The sequence below is a fragment of the Anolis carolinensis genome, chromosome 3 (genome assembly GCF_035594765.1).
Source record: "Anolis carolinensis isolate JA03-04 chromosome 3, rAnoCar3.1.pri, whole genome shotgun sequence".
NCBI lineage: Eukaryota > Metazoa > Chordata > Lepidosauria > Squamata > Dactyloidae > Anolis > Anolis carolinensis.
The window spans coordinates 6,554,653-6,575,223 of NC_085843.1; the positions used below are offsets into that span (position 1 = coordinate 6,554,653).

A 20,571-nucleotide genomic window follows, 5' to 3' on the forward strand; every position below is an offset into this window, starting at 1 on the left:
GGGTGAAATGTCAGGAGAGAATGCTTCTGGAACATAGTCATACAGCCTGGAAAACTCACAGCAACCCAGTGATTCCAGTCATGAAAGCCTTCAACAACACATTGAATGCCAATTCTTTGTGCAGATCAAGGGCTTCCAGGGGAAACTTGTAAGTGGTTTCTTTATTAACTCCTATAGTCTTTCTTATGATGTTGTTGCCTTATTATCAAATGCAGCCAACAGCCCTGGGGATATGTGAGTTAAGAACGAGAGCCCTTTGGAGAACTTGGCAATGTGGTTATTTCTGGGTTGAGGATACAAATGCTTCCCCAACCACATGTGTGCGTCTGAGAGAGAAAGAAGGAAGGAAAGAGAGAGAGAGAGAGAGAGAGACCTCTCTTTGTAAACATACATTCTTGTGGCACCTGCACTTGCAGCCGCTCCGAAATTGTCCATCGCAAAACAATTTTTCAGATTTGCTCAGAAAGGAAAACAACGACAACAACGACCCATAAACACAATCATTTTGAAAAAAAAGGCACCTTTGTATAAAAAAATGTAAAGTAACAAAAAAAATCGAACTCATGAGAGATGGTCCCCCTTTTATAAATGCATGCATGCATGATACACATCATACATCAGCAATCAAATGTACGAGGGCTATCCAGAAAGTAGATTACGTTTTGGAATTAAAAATGAACAAAGTATAGGAGAAAACATTTACCATATGCAGTTGAAAGCCACACCTAAATATCACATCTCATGTAGTTGCCATTCAAATCTAGCCACTTACCATAGCAATGTATGAGCTTTGCAACTCCTTCCCCACTAAATTCATAGAATAGTAGAGTTGGAAGAGACCTCATGGGCCATCCAGTCCTGATTCTGCTGCTTGCGTCCTCAACCAATTGTTTCCAACAATGCTGTGCAGCTGTGGGAAGCGGAGACCGACTGGTTGAAGATGCAAGCGGCAGAGTTTCGTGGGGAAGGGGTTTCCAAGCTCATTCATGGCTATGATAAGTGCCTAGATTTGAATGGCGACTACATGAGATGTGGCATTTGGGTGTGGCTTTCAACTGCATATGGTAAATGTTTTCTCCTATACTTTGTTCATTTTTAATTCCAAAACGTAACCTACTTTGTGGACAGCCCTTGTATGTGTATGGATATTTTTATATATGTATACATACACACACACACACACACACACACACACACACACACATATATATATATATATATATATATATATATATATATATATATGTATATGTATATACAGGGTGTCTGGAAATTACCTTTACAATTCCAGGGTGTATCTACTCTGTGGAGTTAATGCAGGTTGAAACCACTTTAAATGCTGCGACTCAATGTGATGGAAGAATAAGAGTTGTAATTTTAAAAGGTCTTTAGCCTCCTCTCTCAAAGAGTGCTGGTGACTCACAAAAGGACAAATCCCAGGATTCCATAGCAGTTAGAGTGGTGTCAAACTTGTTAGTGTTTTTGTTGTTTTCGTGTGAAATGTTTAATTAATTGTTGCTGTTGGAATGTGTATATGTGTTCTGGCAAGCATTCCAGCAGTCCAGGAGTTAATTACATGCCAGTCCTGATTGATTGCCTGCAGGGCCAATGGGTCAAGACTTCCGACAGTGGACAGAACATTAGTCATGAACTGTGGAATGCAGGGAGGTGCTTGCTTGCACTGATAACGGACTCGGCAAGCCGAGAGGATAACTTGTAAATAACTTGTAAATAAAGCCTTCAGAACCGCTGGGATCAGCAGATAATTTACGACTGAGCTGTCGTTTGTCGGTACCACTTTGTCACTGTCTAAGTGGTTTGGTTGACGAGAAGAAGATGAGACCTGACTCATCAATCAGTTAGGGTGACGATTCCCTGACAAAACTGTATTAATTCTACAGTATAGGAAACACCCTTAGTTCTATATACAATTGATATTGTAAAGATAGTTTTCTGACACCCTACACTGCCTATCATAAGATTGTATGTACACCTGTATATAATGGCACAAAAGGAATTGTCTTTCAGATGTTGGTCAGGATGCTGCTGGTGAGCAACTGCACCTGGATGGTACCCGGGAGGTCGTTGGCTCGCTTGCCGCCCTTGTCTTGGAGATGGATGATGTGCAAAGGATGGAGCTCATTGGGATCTCCCACCAGAGAGACTTGGCCCAGAAACTCGTCTGTTATGAGGTTATGGTTCCAGACCTGGAGGAAGCAAAACAGGGAATGGTGAACATGATGCTATGCAACTATCAGCCCTCCTGACATAGAGCACATGGCATAAAGAGTGGACAGGACATGGCAAGGACATATGAGACAGGCATAAAAGTCAATTGCCCCAAAGTGCGGGGAAAGTGGGCTCTGGAATGTGGAAAAGGGCAAGCACCGGTTACCAGAACTCTTGGGTGATTTATGATATCATAGTTAGGCCTATCTAGACGGGCAGTAGTGCTAGCCAGTGATGGCCAACCTATGACACGCGTGTCAGCACTGACACACCTAGCCATTTTTGCTGACATGCTGCCACATGCAGATTGATTGGATGACTATTTTGTGGCCAAATTTGATGTGATTTGGTCCAGTGGTTTTGTTGTTTAGTCCATGGGAATTATGCACATTACATTTATATATATAGCTGTGCCCTGCCACGCATTGCTGTGGCCCATTGGAATTGCACTGAATAGCTCCGGTTTTTGGTTTTTTTAGGCCCTGTGGAGGTTTGTGACATGATATTTTGTGGTTTCAACCTCGAGGCGTGGATGATGGATTGTGTTGTGAAATTTAGAGGTTGGGGAGTGTTTAGGTTTGTTGTTTTGCTCGGTGCCAGGATTCCATCACTCTCATATATATATATATATATATATATATATATATATATATATATATATATATATAAAATTTATTTATAATTATTATATAATTCTATTATTATTGTGGTATATTATCATATTATTACTATTATTATTATTATTATATTATTCATTATTCATGACTACATTGAAACTAGAATAGAGAGAAATCAGCGTGGAAACTGCAAGAGGTACCATAGATTGTTGTACATGGAAATAATGGTAGTAAATAGTTTTGGATTTATTAAATACAGTTACATATTACGATTATATATTTTTGTTATTTAAACTATACATATTGCGAAATTATGAGTTTTTTCTCAAAGTGACACGCCACTCAAGTCATGCTAGGTTTTTTGGTGAATTTTGACACACAAGCTTGCCTATCATTGTGCTAGACTCTTATATTCCGAACAATAAAGAGATAAAGTGTCTTGAGTGCCTGTGCGTCTTGTTGTGTTCTTTCAAAAGAAGACTGAATCCACAGCCACAAAGTTGGAGCAAGAACCCTTACAATTTCAACAATCCGGTGAGAAATACACCCAGATCATATTTCACCACATAATGGTCGCCCCTTTAACCCCCTTTTTTGATCAAAAAAAGGAATGCGACTATTACGTGATGAAGAGATATTTCCGGTTTCTGTTTTAAAAAAATATATATTCTGAAAATGGAAAAACTTGGAATCCATCTGTTCCTAAGCATTTTGGAATGTTTGGAAGGTTCATAAGATTTGAAAAAGCCTGGTATCACTTAATAAATGAGGATATTTTCAAAGGGAAAATTAAAATTAAATTACTGTATATACTCGAGTATAAGTCTAGTTTTTCAGCCCTTTTTTTAAGGCTGAAAGAAACCCCCTCGGCTTATACTCAAGTGAGAGTCCTGGTTGGCTTATATTTGGGTCAGCTTATACTTGAGAATATATGGTACATTTATTATTTTTCTCTATTATTATTGGTATTATTACATTTATTATTTTTCTCTATTACTGTTGCTACTATTACATTTATTTTACTCTATTTTTATTATGATTATTAATACATTTATTATTTCACTCTGATCTTATTATTATTGCATTTATTATTTTACTCTATTTATTATTACATGTATTATTTCCCTGTATTTGTTGTTGTTATTATTATTACATGCATTATTTTACTCTATTATTACTAAAAGGATACATAAGCACATTTACATTGAAGAAGATGAGAATAATGATTGGATCAGAGTTGGACAATCTTATCTTAAATTTGAGCTTGATGTAAATATTCAAAAACATTTAACCTACTGATGCCTCAATTAATGTAATTTTGTTGGTATCTATTTTTATTTATGAAATTTACCACCCTTGGCTTATACTGGAGTCAATGTTTTCCCAGTTTTTCTGTGGTAAAATTAGGTGCCTCAGCTTATATTCGGGTCGGCTTATACTCGAGTATATACGGTAATTACATCTTCACACTATGACTCTACTTTACCCCCAGGGAATTCTGGGCTTTGTCGTTTTGTGAGAGTTCTTTGGCAAAGAATGCTTAGTGTCTTATGCAACCACACATCCCACAATTTTTAATTACTTTGTTAAGATAATGATAGGGACATTTATCAATTGTGAAACTTATGAGTTAGAAGAGTCTCATAAAAGTGCAATTATGCGGTTATACGATTAAAAATAAGGCTTTATTAATTATACAATATTGAGAAGATGACTACTTATTTTTATTGATACAGTAGAGTCTCACTTATCCAACACTCGCTTATCTAATGTTCTGGATTATCCAACGCATTTTTGTAGTCAATGTTTTCAATATATCGTGATATTTTGGTGCTAAATTTATAAATACAGTAATTACTACATAGCATTACTGCGTATTGAACTACTTTTTCTGTCAAATTTGTTGTCTAACATGATGTTTTGGTGCTTGATTTGTAAAATAATAACCTAATTTGATGTTTAATAGGCTTTTCCTTAATCCCTCCTTATTATCCAAGATATTCGCTTATCCAACATTATGTTGGATAAGTGAGACTCTACTGTATGTCTTTAGAGTGGGAAGTCAATTTTAACTTCTTTTTTAAAACATTATTTTTACTAATATAAACATTATTTTTAAGGGGCAGGAAAACATTTTTTTTTAGTGGGGAATTTTAGGTAGAATTAATATAGCCAGTTTAGGGTATATTGGGGTATCTTGAATGATGATGCCGTGATGTACTTGTATTACCATACAATGATGATGATGATGATGATGATGATGATTATTATTATTAGGTACTTTGCTACCAGGAAGATATTGCAAATTGCATTATCCTGCATCCTGACACTTTGGTTGGGAAAATGTCAGGCTGAAAAAGCAGTTTTTGGTAGTTCATTTGGGCAATCAAGAGCAAATTTTATGTATTTATTTATTTACAGTATTTATATTCCGCCCTTCTTTCTCACCCCGAAGGGGACTCAGGGCGGATTACAATGAACACATATATGGCAAACATTCAATGCCAACAGACAAACAACATACATTAGACAGACTCAGAGGCATTTTTAACATTTTTCCAGCTTCACGATTCCGGCCACAGGGGGAGCTGTTGCTTCACCGTCCAGAAGTGGCTGTACTTCCTCATTCCTTTCCTCGTGTTTTGCTGGCAGTTTTATGGTGTTGTAAATTAGCCTCCCGCATAAAGCGTCCCTAAATTTCCCTAATTGACAGGTGCAACTGTCTTTCGGGGCTGCATAGGTCAACAGCAAGCCGGGGCTACTAATGGTCGGAGGCTTAACCCGACCCGGGCTTCGAACTCATGACCTCTCGGTCAGTAGTGATTTATAGCAGCTGGTTACTAGCCAGCTGCGCCACAGCCCGGCCCCAAATGTGAATCCCGGGCAACTGCAATATCTTAACCTTTGGATTGTGACCACGTAACTCCCCAATAAGATCCCAATCTATATTCTCATCTATGAACCACACCTGCCCCTTCTCCCCTGATGAAAGAAGACTCTACCTGGATGAGGACTGGCTGCCCCGGCTTCTTCCGGTAGAACAGGGCTTTCACGTCAAATTCTGGGGACGTGGTGTTCTTCACCACCGGAGAACGGATCTTCTCCCCTTCGCACTTTATGATCACGTAGGGATCCACTCCTGGGGAGAAGAAAAATGATGAGACTCCCAAGGTTGGTGATGACCACTGAAACTTGTTGTACTTTCTTAAAACGATTCTACTGAGAACGTGGTGAAGACTTTCAGCATCTCCTGTCCCTTTAGGGCCTGGGAATATGGCTCTATTACCTTCTGTAGGGTGTGAGAATGAATGAAGTTTGACACTAGTTGAACTATCATAGCTCAAAGCAATGGAATACAATAGAGTCTCACTTATCCAACATAAACAGGCCGGCAGAACGTTGGATAAGCGAATATGTTGGATAATAAGGAAAGATTAAGGAGAAGCCTATTAAACATCAAATTAGGTTATAATTTTATAAATTAAGCACCAAAACATCATGTTATACAACAAATTTGACAGAAAAAGTAGTTCAATAGGCAGTAATGTTACGTAGTAATTAGTGTATTTACGAACTTGGCACCAAAATATCACGATGTATTGAAAACATTGACTACAAAAATGCGTTGGATAATCCAGAACATTGGATAAGTGAGACTCTACTGTAATTGGAGTTGAAGGTCTTTAGCCTCCTCTGCCAGAGATGCTGTTGGCTCACCAAACTACAACTCCTGGGATTCCACAGCACTGCACCATGGCAGCTAAAGTGGTGTCAAACTGCATTCGTTGTACAGTGTAGATGCATCCTCAGAAGGTAAGCCCTCAATAGTATGTTTGGCCTCTCTTCTGTGCTTGCAGATTTAGACCAGGGATCTTCAAGAAAACTTCATCAATCACAATACAGGCGTCGGCAGTATACAGTAGAGTCTCACTTATCCAACATTTGCTTATCCAATGTTCTGGATTATCCAACGCAGTCTGCCTCCCATCCAGATCCACAGCTGTTTCTCTAGGCAGCAAAGACTGAACTTTTCATGGATTTAATTTCCGACAATGTTACTATAAGATCATTTTATGCAATTCTATCTTTATTTGTAGTCAATTTGTTAGTAGCCAATGTTTTTGTAGTCAATGTTCTCAATACATTGTGATGTTTTGGTGCTAAATTCATAAATACAGTAACGACTACATAACTTTACCATGTATTGAACTGCTTTTTCCGACAATGTTGTTACTATGAGCTCATTTTATGCAATTCTACCTTTTTTATAGTCAATTTGTTAGTAGCCAATGTTTTTGTAGTCAATGTTTTCAATACATTGTGATGTTTTGATGCTAAATTCATAAATACAGTAATGACTACATAACTTTACCATGTATTGAACTGCTTTTTCTGTCCATTTGTTGTTAAACATGATGTTTTGGTGCTTAATTTGTAAAATCAAAATGTAATTTGATGTTTAATAGGCTTTTCCTTAATCCTTCCTTATTATCCAACATTCCTCCATTGCGTCCTAGTCTCCAGGGCAGCAGAAAACAATCTTGTTCCCTCCTCCCTATGACTTCCCTGTTAATGTGGGATTTGTGTGTTGGTAGTGTTTAGATGAAATTTGTGTCTTGCCTGTATTGCATACTGATTGCATCATCCAGAGTGTGCTATAGTCTGGAAAGAGTTAATTACTAAGAAGCTGTGTTGACCTTGATGTGTGGCTAGAACCAGGGAGTGTCCAGACACAAGTGTGTATGCATTGCTGATTGCATCAGTTCTGTTCTGTTCTGAGTGAGTCGAGTGCTGTCTGCTGAGAAGTCAAGTCCTGTGTCCATTGTTTGCAAGTCTGTTTGTCTTTATTACTCCTTTCAGTAAAACTTGTATATAGTTTTACCATCGTCTCTGATGTCTCTTCGTTCTGCGTTCCACTGATTCCATCCAACGACTGCTATGCTACAATTACTGTGACATTCCCTTCACATATTTATACATGGCCCTCCTCATGTCTCCTCCCAGCCTTCTCTTCTGGAGGCTAAACATCCCCAGCTCTTTAAGCCGCTCCTCATAGGGCTTGTTCTCCAGGCCCTTGGTCATGTTAGTCACCCTCCTCTGGACACCTTCCAGCTTGTTAACATCTCCCTTCAATTGTGGTGCCCAGAATTGGACATAGTGTGATTCCAGGTGTGGTCTGACCAAGGCAGAATGGAAGGTAGCATGACTTTCCTGGACACTAGACTCCTATTTATGCAGGCCAAATTCCCATTGGCCTTTTTAGTTGCTGCATCACATTGCAGTTGTAAGGGATGATGAAACGTAAAGCCATCTAAGAAACAGTGGTTCATTTCCCTATAAACAAAGTGCTCCAAAGCATAGTTTGTGTAGTTTGATACAACTCCCATTATGTTTCATTTTCATACTGCTGCCCTTTGAGCAGTTGTGCTTGGAAATGAGAACGGAAAGAGTGAAGCACCTTCTCCTGAGCCTTGGTTCTTCAGTCCAGTAGCTGAGATGACATGGACTTGGGACACCAGCTGTGGATAGCCACACATGCCGCTCCAGCAAGTGTGAGGAGGCTCATCCAGGGTCAACTCCCTAAAAAAGGAAAAGAAGGAGGAAAAAAAACAAGAGTCAGGAAACAGCCATATCTCCAACTCTAGAGTCTAGGTGAAAGGGACCCCAAGGGCCATCCAGTCCAGTCCAATTCTGCCATGCAGGAAGACAGAAGCACAACATCAGGCCTATCAGGACTGTAGCAAAAGGAGAAAGTTCAGCCTCTAAAAGGAAATTCCCCTTCAGTCCCCAAATGTTTATCATTGCAGTAGCTTAAAACTCCAGTGGAATAGTTTTGAAATAGAATTGAGGCATCCAAAGCAAAGGGGCAGACAAGGCAAAGTGATTAAGGTGTCGCACCTCAGACTAGTTCACCTTGCTGTAGACACCAGGCAGCACACAGTGGATAGTCTTTTGTTATTTTATTGAGCAAAAGCAGAATATATATAATATTTATTTATTTATTTACAGCATTTATATTCCGCCCTTCTCACCCTGAAGGGGACTCAGGGCGGATCACATTACACATATAGGCAAACATTCAATGCCTTTTAACATAGAACAAAGGCAAACAAACATAGGCTCCGAGAGGGCCTCGAACTCATGACCTCCTGGTCAGAGTGATTCATTGCAGCTGCTCTCCAGCCTGCGCCACGGCCCGAGCCCAAATATCAAAGCAGGCAGAAATATAGTTCCAAAAGTAGTTGTAAAATAGAGTCAGTAAATCCAATAATCCATAGATAAGAAGCAATAGTCCATTCCCAAAGATACACAAATCCAAAGGTTACAAGGACTCACGAACAAGAGTATATCCAAAGCAGAAGTAGCATGAAGACATAGACCATCCACCCTGATGAAGCGAGAATTTGCTTTGACAAAAATTTGCCCTTCAACACACTGTTTTAAAAGCAACCCAAAAATGCATTCTGTTTCCATTCACTGGCCTCCCTTTTCCCAGCTAATCTAAGACTTCACTGTGGCATTCCTTTCCATTGTAAACGATCAGCCCGAGAGAGCAACGGGCCTTCAGACTTGCCCTGGCCATCAAGGCCAAACTCCTCATTACCATTATCTTGCACCTGAACCTGAGCCTGAGACAGATCAAGATCATTATTTCCCATGGCAGGCTGCATCTGGAACTCATCAACAGGCTGCACTTCTGAACCAGCCTGTGTCTGAATTCCATAATTTCCCATAGCATCATCCAGAAAATTATCATGAATCCCATCATCTGATATCTGCATCTGTAATCCAAAATCCCCTTCCTCATCTTCACTCTGGAACTGCTGCTGAGTCACAACATAAGGGACAGCAAATACAGCAAAGAGAACAGTTTCCAAGGTTGCAATGCTAGAAGATTAGGGACTGAAAAAAAAAATACTGGGGGAAGACAAGACTCCTTATTTTGAACCACTTGTGTTGCACCCCTAGGCTGCGTAGGCACCTTAAAACCACACTGGAGCCCCAGAATATAAGCAAACAAGCTGTTTATTTCTGGTTATAAGTAAGCACAAGCAAATAAAGTTCAGAGTCAACAAAATGGGTTCAAATCCACAAAAGCAGTGGACTTAAAAATCTTGAAGCAAGAGTCTAGGAAAGTCATTCAAAGAACATAGTCCAAATCAGAGATCAAACACAGTCCCACGAAAAGCATCAATAATAGTCCAAACAAGATTCAATTCCAAGGCATGGATCAAACTGGAACCACAGGAAACAAGACTAGAATGCAGGATCAAACTCCAAAGTAGTCCAAGGTAATAGAAATCCAAACGGCAAAGTAAGGATGTAATCAGTCTGCATTCCAGTGGCACAGCTTCCCACTGGACAATGTAACAACACTCAGAAACCAGGGGACAATGTAACGACAGTCAGAAAATGGAAATCCCAGACAGGAAACAATCAGGGCCAGCTAACACCACCTAACAAAGGATTCCCCAAGGCAGGAAGCAGCCAGGCTATTCAATGCTATATTTTGTGTATGTCAGGAGCGACTTGAGAAACTAAAAGTTGCTTCTGGTGTGAGAGAATTGGCCATTTACAAGGACGTTACCCAGGGATGTTTCTCCCCGCTCCCCAGATTCGAACCACCGATCTTTCGGTCAGCAGTCCTGCCAATTGCAACATTCACACTTGCCTGAAGCAGACAAGAGTTCTTTCTCCCACCCTGGACCATTATTCCACAGAGATATTGTTGGGAATCATCCTGGACTACTCAAGTTTACATGTAGTCAGATAGATGATAGAGTAAGATTGAGGGAATCCTTTCCCCATTTCCAAAGCATGCCTAGATAGGCTTCACCATTGTTTCCTGCTTCCCGTCCTATTTAGGCCAGCCTACCCTTTGATGTTTCTAGAAATGTGATCTCTCCTAGGGCTTTGACGTAACTTCCCCCAATTTGGCCTTTGGAATGTTTAAGGCCCTAGAGAAGAAGCGACCCACGAGGCTTGGTCGCCATTCCAGCTTCCTGCTTTGTTCCAGAGAGGACGCACCTCTGTCCTCTATTAGTCAAGATGTAGCTATCTAGAGCTTTGTTATTTTAATCCCTCTATGTGTATTAGAACAGGATAGATTAGCTAGTTAGGTCCTAACCTTTTCTATCCATCAATGGATTTCTTTTTACCTCAATAAATTATTTTAAACTTTAAAGCTAACTTTGCATTCCTTTGCCTTCCAAAACTCACACTGCATAAGGAGGTCTTCCAAAACTCACACCGCATAAGTCTCACCGCTGCAATTTTTACTCTGCTATTTTAATGGGAATTTACCTCATAAAGAGGGTGATTAGAGTTTAACGGCTCATCTATTCCCAACAGATATAAACCCCACTTGCCTAGTTTCCAACAGACCTCCCAACTTCTGAGGATGCCTGCCATAGATGTGGGCGAAACGTCAGGAGAGAATGCTTCTGGAACATGGCCAGACAGCCTAGAAAACTCATAGCAACCCAAAGTAATTTTCCCTCAAAGTAGACATAAAAAAACTTTAGTCTTTTGGATTAAAAACCACAGATTTCCTCATCCAGCATGGTCACATCCTTCCAGATTACTTTTTCCCTTTCCAAATCTCACAAGAAGGAGGGAAGGAAGGAAGGAAGGAAGGAAGGAAGGAAGGAAAGAAGGAAGGAAGGAAGGAAGGAAGGAAGGAAGGAAGGAAAGGTCTCACTGGCAATCGGAAGGCACGTCTGTGAACTGCCTGAGAAGGAACTCTGCCACGTGGCCCGGCTCAAAGGTGGTTGGGATGATGACGTAGCGGCCTTCCTTCATGTCCGTCCTCAAGAAGACGCTGCGGGAGTTGATGTAGATGGAGCTGGCCACCTTGGGCTGCAAGGTGTGCATCCGGTACATCCGATTCAGCTCCACCTGAGTGGGAGGAAGCACAAAAGGAACAGGGGTGTCAATCATGGAAGCCATTGGATACATACCGCCCAACATTTCACAGGTGGAAACCAAGGCACATGTGGCCAAACAACATCAGAGCGTAGTCAAGATGGAACTTGGAGAAATCTAGGAGAATAGGTGAGGTGCAAGAGGACTGGGGAAAGGCAAACATTAAGAAGGGAGTGTCCAGGTTTGTTCTTTATTGCTTCAGAGGGTAGTAGGAACCACAGAATCCTATAGCTGGAAGAGACTCTGAGGGCTATCTATTACGGTTTTTGGGATATAGTGAAATGTTTAATCTATTGTGACTGTGGAAGTGTGTGTATTCATTCCGGCAATCATTCCAGTAGTCAAGGAGTTAATTACAGCAAGCCCTGATTAATGGCCAGAAGGGCAAATGGATCAAGGCAAACATCAAATGTGAGTAGATCAATAGGTACATGACCTCAGAGACATCTATGGACAATGCCAGCTCTTTGGCTTAGAAATGGAAATAAGCACCAACCCCCAGAGTTGGTCATGAGTAGACTTAATATCAGGGGAAATCCTTTACCTTTAGTGTTATGGTTGAGCCTTCGGGCTCCGGTAATGAAAGAAGGGGTCGTAAGACTCCTCGAGAGTCAGACACTCTCGAGGAGAGTGAAAGGAAACGGCTCCGGGATTTGTTTGCAGAGCCGACAGATGAGGACTCATTTGAGGGTTTTTCTCAGGGTTTGGAGGAAGAGATGGCCAGCTCGGAGGAGGATGATATGGAATGGACTCGTGTGAGGGAGGATTTGGGTGTTGGGGAAACAGGCAATGAAAGCATGGGAGGTGATTGGCGGGTTGCAGGATCAGACCCATGGACTGGCTGGAGGGATGGAGCGGGATCCACAGCTGGGGATGCTGTGGGGCGTAGTCGAAGGTGCTTAAGCTCTGATGAGGATGATGATGTTGGGGCATCTGGAATTGGGATGGCAGCTGACAGCGATGATGAGCTTGAACTGTGATAAAATGGGGTTTGGGACCAATGTCTAATTGTGTTGGGCAAGGTAATCTGGACGGACGCTTGGGCTCTTGCTGGGGAATTTCCTGAAGACGAGTGTGATTCATTACTGGATACCTTGGACCTCCGTCGTCTTTTTGACGGGCAATACCTACTTTCACTGGATTGACGCTGGACTGACTGACTACGATTCCGGATTAACCCTTCTGCTGGCTATCGGTGTGACCTTTGGATTCCTTGACGACTACGCTTGGCTATTGATCTTCTGGACCGGATTGGGACCCTGCTGACTGCCGTTACCCTAAACCTGAATCTTGACTACAACCACGCTCTCGTTCGCTGCAGGAAGGAGTAAACAAGCCTGTTTTACTCCCCTGCTGTTCCTGAGTAGCAGAGAGGAATCTGCCTCCAGTCTTTTGTTTACATTCCAACTCCTGTTGATCCTCTTTTGTTTGCATTGTTTGCCAAGCTGAAGTAAGCTCTTTGATTTAATCCGGATTATACTGCTGTTTAACCCGGTTTATCCCTTTGAACTGTTTAAGCTCAAACTGAGCTGCTTTTTGTTATTTAGCACACTGAAGTCAAGTGTTTGCCCTGTTCTTTGTTTCTTACGGGCGTTTTTAGTTCTGTAACCTCAATAAACTGAGTTTTGTTTTACTTGCTGGCGTTCTGTCTCTGACATTTACCTGATATGTTTTGGGCAAATGCAACTACAATTTCAACTTTAAAGAAACAATCATCCTCTGCTAGACAAATATATTTTTATAGTGGCATGTCTTTGTTTTTGGCAGTTCAAAGACATGGTTCTTCAGCCTAAGAGCTGAGTTACCTGTGTGCCATCACATGAATGCTTGTGAATATCCCTTGTTCAAAAAGTTGACTTCTAACAAGGTCATGCATTTGTTGACTAGTCGTTTTCAAATGTGGTCTCCACATATTCACGGAGATTCACATTTGCCAAAAGGAAATGAGCCGAGAGACTGGGTGCAATAATTTCTCAATAGAGTTGTAGTCCAAAAGCTACTCCCTCCACCTCAAGCTTTGTTGTGCTTACTTTGAAGATGTCAAATCCAATGGCCAAATTCTCCCCCTTGCCTTCCTTCCGACTCGTTCGTTTGGGCTTCTGTTGGATGCAAATGAGCACTTCATCCTCTGTTTTCTTCACATCAAAAACATACTGCCGGGAAAGGAAAAGGAGACAAAAAAAAGAAGTTGCGGGAGCAGATCCAACTGGTTTGCATCACAGAGCTGCAGCATAAAGATTAAGATTGTCAAGCTACAAATCAGAACATTCCTAGGGCTTGTTCACAACACATAGCTTTAGCATTATAATTTCACTTCAGTTGTCATTATTTTCGTCAGGGAATCGTCACCCTGACCGATTGATGAGTCAGGTCTCACCTTCTGCTCATCAGTCAGACCACTCAGGCAGTGGCGAAAGTGGCACCGACAAACGACAGCTCAGTTGTTAATTATCTGCTGATCCCAGCGGTTCTAAAGGCTTTATTTACATGTTATTTACAACACTAAATACCATCACTCTCAGGACACGTTTCCTTGGCAAGGACAAAACATGGCCCGTCCTCTCAGCTTGCCGAGTCCGTTATCAGTGCAAGCAAGCACCTCCTACGGAAGTCTTGACCCATTGGCCCTCCGGGCAATCAATCAGGGTTGGCTGAAATTAACTCCTGGACTACTGGAATGCTTGCTGGAACACATACACACAATCCAACAGCAACAATTGATTGAAGATTTCACACTATAACAACAAAAACACTAACAATTTTGACCTATGGAATCTGGCATTAAGAGCTTTAATGCCCCAACAAACGACAAAACCCAGGATTCCATTGGGCCATCTAATCCAACCCTTTTCTGACATACTGGGACACAATCAAAGCACTCATGACAGACAGCCATCCGGCCTCTGGTTAGAAACCTCCAGAGGAGTAGACTCCACTGCCTTACAGCTCTTACTATCATAATGTTCTTCCTATTTTAAATCTCGGGCTTTTAAAAGAACTACTGTATATACTCGAGTATAAGCCTAGTTTTTCAGCCCTTTTTTAGGACTGAAAAAACCCTCCTTGGCTTATACTTGGGTGAGGGTCCTGGTGGGCTTATAGTCAAGTATATATGGTATATTTATTATTTTTCTCTATTATTATTGGTATTGTTACATTTATTATTTTACTCCATTAATTATTATTATTACATTTATTATTTTACTCTATTATTGTTGTTACTTTTACATTTATTTTACTCTGTTTTTATTATCATTAATACATTTATTATTTTACTGCATTTATTATTATTATTATTATTACAGTATTATTACATTTATTATTTCACTCTATTATTATTATTAAAAGGATACATAAGCACATTTACATTGAAGAAGATGAAAATAATGATTTAATCAGAGTTGAAGAGTCATATCTTAAATTACTATTTGATGTAAAGATTCAAAAACATTTACATAACTGATGCCTAAATTAATGTAATTTTATTGGTATCTCAGCTTATACTTGAGTCAATGTTTTCCCAGTTTTTTTGTGATAAAATTAGGTGCCTCGGCTTATATTCGGGTTGGCTTATACTTGAGTATATATGGTAATGTAATTTTATTGGTATCTTGGCTTATACTGGAGTCAATGTTTTCCCAGTTTTTTTGTGGTAAAATTAGGTGCCTCGGCTTATATTCGGGTCGGCTTATACTCGAGTATATACGGTACATGATATGTTGTTTTATCTTGTGTTGTGCTATTTTAAATTTTTTATTATTTAGTTATTGTGTATGTAATGTTATGCTATGTTGCTGTTCGGGCTTGTCCCTGTGTCAACCGCCCTGAGTCCCTTCGGGGAGATGGTGGTGGGATATAAAAAAAAGTTGTTGTTGTTGTTGTTGTTGTTATTGTTTAAGTGGTATCTTTTTTCCTGCCATTTGAATCCATTGCTCTATGGCCTTGTCTCTAGAGCAGGCAAAAACACTATAGTCTTATGGATGCAGCCTATAATCACATTGGCTTTTTTATCTGCGACATCACACCGTTGGCTCATGTTCAGCTTGTGGTCCACTAAGACCCCAAGATCCCTTTTGCTTGAACTGTTTTCAAACCAGATGTTACCCATCTTACGAGGGTTGAATGAAAAGTAATGCTTCCACCTTCATTACTTTGGTTTGGATGGGAATATTTTAATAAATCAAAGGTAGAAATAATCCTTAGAATGTGCTCTTTAACAACCACTATTCACTTTTCCACATAATCACCAGACAATTGGATACATTTCTGCCAATGATGAACATGTTTTCTGAAGCCGTCACGGAAGAAGTCGACACTCTGTTTCTGCAACCAGCGTCTCACAGGACCCATCGTGCACAGAGCTTCACAAAGCAATAATGTGACCCACACGTTCTTGTAAAATGCTGATTATGCTTGAAATTTCTCTCTGAGTGATATGACAATCGTCCTAAATCAATCTGTCAACCCTTTGCTTGTGAAACTCGGTGGTTGTTGTCACAGGACGTCCAACTCTTTGTTTGTCACGCAAGTCAGATGTTCCCACCTCAACATCTTTAAACTTACTCAACCAATGGCACAGAGGATTCACATCAACACAATCAACATAAACAGCTTGCATTCTCTGGTGAATCTCCTTTGGGGTGACACCTTCTGCTGACAAGAATTCAGTGACTGCACGTTGCTTAAGTCGCATCGACCGAGTGTCTGCGCAGGGTTCCATACTTTGCACTTTAACAACACAACCGTTCAATGCTAAGGCTTCCCCGTCTGCGCAGGGTTCCATACTTCGCACTTTAACAACACAACCGTTCAATGCTAAGGCTTCCCCGTCTGCGCAGGGTTCCATACTTCGCACTTTAACAACACAACCGTTCAATGCTAAGGCTTCCCCGTCTGCGCAGGGTTCCATACTTCGCACTTTAACAACACAACCGTTCAATGCTAAGGCTTCCCCGTCTGCGCAGGGTTCCATACTTCGCACTTTAACAACACAACCGTTCAATGCTAAGGCTTCCCCGTCTGCGCAGGGTTCCATACTTCGCACTTTAACAACACAACCGTTCAATGCTAAGGCTTCCCCGTCTGCGCAGGGTTCCATACTTCGCACTTTAACAACACAACCGTTCAATGCTAAGGCTTCCCCGTCTGCGCAGGGTTCCATACTTCGCACTTTAACAACACAACCGTTCAATGCTAAGGCTTCCCCGTCTGCGCAGGGTTCCATACTTCGCACTTTAACAACACAACCGTTCAATGCTAAGGCTTCCCCGTCTGCGCAGGGTTCCATACTTCGCACTTTAACAACACAACCGTTCAATGCTAAGGCTTCCCCGTCTGCGCAGGGTTCCATACTTCGCACTTTAACAACACAACCGTTCAATGCTAAGGCTTCCCCGTCTGCGCAGGGTTCCATACTTCGCACTTTAACAACACAACCGTTCAATGCTAAGGCTTCCCCGTCTGCGCAGGGTTCCATACTTCGCACTTTAACAACACAACCGTTCAATGCTAAGGCTTCCCCGTCTGCGCAGGGTTCCATACTTCGCACTTTAACAACACAACCGTTCAATGCTAAGGCTTCCCCGTCTGCGCAGGGTTCCATACTTCGCACTTTAACAACACAACCGTTCAATGCTAAGGCTTCCCCGTCTGCGCAGGGTTCCATACTTCGCACTTTAACAACACAACCGTTCAATGCTAAGGCTTCCCCGTCTGCGCAGGGTTCCATACTTCGCACTTTAACAACACAACCGTTCAATGCTAAGGCTTCCCCGTCTGCGCAGGGTTCCATACTTCGCACTTTAACAACACAACCGTTCAATGCTAAGGCTTCCCCGTCTGCGCAGGGTTCCATACTTCGCACTTTAACAACACAACCGTTCAATGCTAAGGCTTCCCCGTCTGCGCAGGGTTCCATACTTCGCACTTTAACAACACAACCGTTCAATGCTAAGGCTTCCCCGTCTGCGCAGGGTTCCATACTTCGCACTTTAACAACACAACCGTTCAATGCTAAGGCTTCCCCGTCTGCGCAGGGTTCCATACTTTGCACTTTAACAACACAACCGTTCAATGCTAAGGCTTCCCCGTCTGCGCAGGGTTCCATACTTTGCACTTTAACAACACAACCGTTCAATGCTAAGGCTTCCCCGTCTGCGCAGGGTTCCATACTTCGCACTTTAACAACACAACCGTTAAATGCTAAGGCTTCCCGCCAAATGGAACTGTAGAGGAGAGTCTACTGAACAAGCCAGTACCTGCCATCTGTTGAGGAGTTACGAAGGTGGAGGCATTACTTTTCATTCAACCCTCGTATATCTGTGCATTTCATTTTAGTGTAGTACTGGACATTTCTCTCATCACTTTCACATGTATTGTTTTCAAGCCAAATCTGACCCAAGTCCATGATACGGTCTACTGCGTTATTATCTGAAATAAGAATGTCTACCTCTAGAGGACTTTGTTTTCTGAACCGAGTAAGCCTTTACTTGGCAGAAACGGGCCGCCTCTCTGCCTTCCCACCTGGGGGTTCTGCAGGAAGGTGTCCCGATTATTGATGCAGCCTCCACTCCGGTTCTTCAGGGGGTCTTCGTGCCGCGCCCATGCCCCCCGCAGGACCGCCTCCTCCCAGGTCTTGTGGATGCTCAGGTAGGACGTGTTGATGAGGCGGCACTTGATGATGTCCGTGAAATACTTGCAGAAGTCATCAAACGCCATCCTAGGATAGGAAAAGTACATGATGACTCCAGGCCTGACCAGGTTTCAAGGTCTTACATTTCCCAATATAATAAACCTAATAATAATAATAATAATAATAATAATAATAATAATAATAATAATAATAATAATAAATCACACAGTCCTAGACACTTGGGAAGTGTTCGACTTGTGATTTTGTGATACGAAATCCAGCATATCTATCTTGTTTGCTGTGTCATACAATAATAATAATAATAATAATAATAATAATAATAATAATAATAAACCAGTACAAGAAAACTGCACTACAAACTAGAGCTGACAGCTGGCACAACAAAACATTGCATGGAAAGTTCCTTGACAAAATTGAAGGAAAAGCTGATAAGGAGAAGACCTGGCTCTGGCTCACGAATGGGACCCTGAAGAAGGAGACAGAAGGCCTGATCCTTGCAGCCCAGGAGCAAGCCATCAGGACAAAGGCAATTCAGGCCAAGATCGAAAAATCAGCTGATGACCCAAAATGCAGACTGTGCAAGGAAACCGACGAAACCATTGATCATATCCTCAGCTGCTGTAAGAAAATTGCACAGACAGACTACAAACAGAGGCACAACTACGTGGCCCAAATGATTCATTGGAACTTATGCCTCAAGTACCACCTTCCAGCAGCAAAGAACTGGTGGGATCAGAAACCTGCAAAGTATTGGAAAATGAACATGCAAAGATACTGTGGGATTTCCGAATCCAGATTGACAAAGTTCTGGAACACAACACACCAGACATCACGGTTGTGGCGCCATCCCAGGTGACAGTTGCATTGACGAAAAACAACAGTAAAAACTCAGCCGCTATCAGGACCTCAAGATTGAACTTCAAAGACTCTGGCAGAAACCAATGCAGGTGGTCCCGGTGGTGATGGGCACATTGGGTGTCGTGCCAAAAGATCTCAGCCGGCATTTGGAAACAATAGACATTGACAAAATTACGATCTGTCAGTTGCAAAAGGCCACCCTGCTGGGATCTGCACGCATCATCCGAAAATACATCACACAGTCCTAGACACTTGGGAAGTGTTCGACTTGTGATTTTGTGATATGAAATCCAGCGTATCTATCTTGTTTGCTGTGTCATAATAAAATAATAATAATACATCACACAGTCCCAGACACTTGGGAAGTGTTTGACTTGTGATTTTGTGATACGAAATCCAGCTATCTTGTTTGCTGTGTCATACAATAATAATAATTATTATAATAATAATAAGCCGCAAAACTGACCTCTATACAACTTGAATTGATTACACAAAAGCATTTGACTCACTGCCACATTGTTGGATTATCAAATGCCTAGATGTCATCGGGGTTTGTGAAAATATAGAAAGTTCACCGAAAAATGCAATGAAACAATGGAAAACTGAGTTGTTCGTGGGCAACGAAAGCTATGGAACTGTTAATACCAAGAGAAGAATTTTCCAAGGCGACTCACTATCACCACTGCTGTTCATCATTGCAATGGTCACAAAGGCTAAATACGAATTTAATACGACAACTCCCATGATTCCATATCACTGAACCATGGTAGTTAGAGTGGTCTCAAACTGCATTATATCTAAGTGTAGATGAACCTTATATTTATTTCCCAGTTGAATGGCTTTCATGACAGTCAGGAACTGATAGGACTATTCTACAGCTATAGCATCTTCACTCAAATATTCCAAAACGTTATTCTGAGAAGAAACATCATTGCCTTCTCTGTGCAAAAAACACAATTTTCACCTCACCTTGTAAATTGTCATTCTTTTGGTTTTTACTTGTCATGTTTAACAAAGATAAAAGTCTTTTTAACAAAGTTAAAAGGTGACTTTTTGGATTCCGAGAATCCCCCAAAGAGATGTCGTCTAAAAAAAAGCCTTTCCAAGCCACAACTGTTGCATTTTATCTACTTTTATAGTTTGTTTGTTTTCATTGTTTTGTTTGAAATTACAACCTTCTTCAAGCCTCCTCGAGTTATTTATTGATAATCCGGTTGTTTACTTATTGTCTGTATGTTCTGATATGCAGCTTTCTTTCCTTGCTCTATGTTTTCCTGAGAAGTTGTGGGA

At 41.2% G+C, this 20,571-nt stretch overlaps 1 protein-coding gene across 1 annotated transcript in view; it reads right to left on the reverse strand.

Moving 5' to 3' along the window:
- Positions 1-1,243: 1,243 nt before the first annotated feature.
- The window catches only part of capn5 (calpain 5), a 121,698-nt gene continuing 102,370 nt past the window's right edge, over positions 1,244-20,571 (reverse strand). The window contains exons 8-13 of the mRNA XM_062974454.1: positions 18,294-18,489; positions 13,802-13,924; positions 11,548-11,744; positions 8,305-8,426; positions 5,849-5,985; positions 1,244-2,207 (exon numbers count right to left, since the gene is read on the reverse strand). Of these exons, the coding sequence (XP_062830524.1) occupies positions 2,025-2,207; positions 5,849-5,985; positions 8,305-8,426; positions 11,548-11,744; positions 13,802-13,924; positions 18,294-18,489 (958 nt within the window). The 3' untranslated portion in view covers positions 1,244-2,024. The remainder of the gene's footprint in view (positions 2,208-5,848; positions 5,986-8,304; positions 8,427-11,547; positions 11,745-13,801; positions 13,925-18,293; positions 18,490-20,571) is intronic.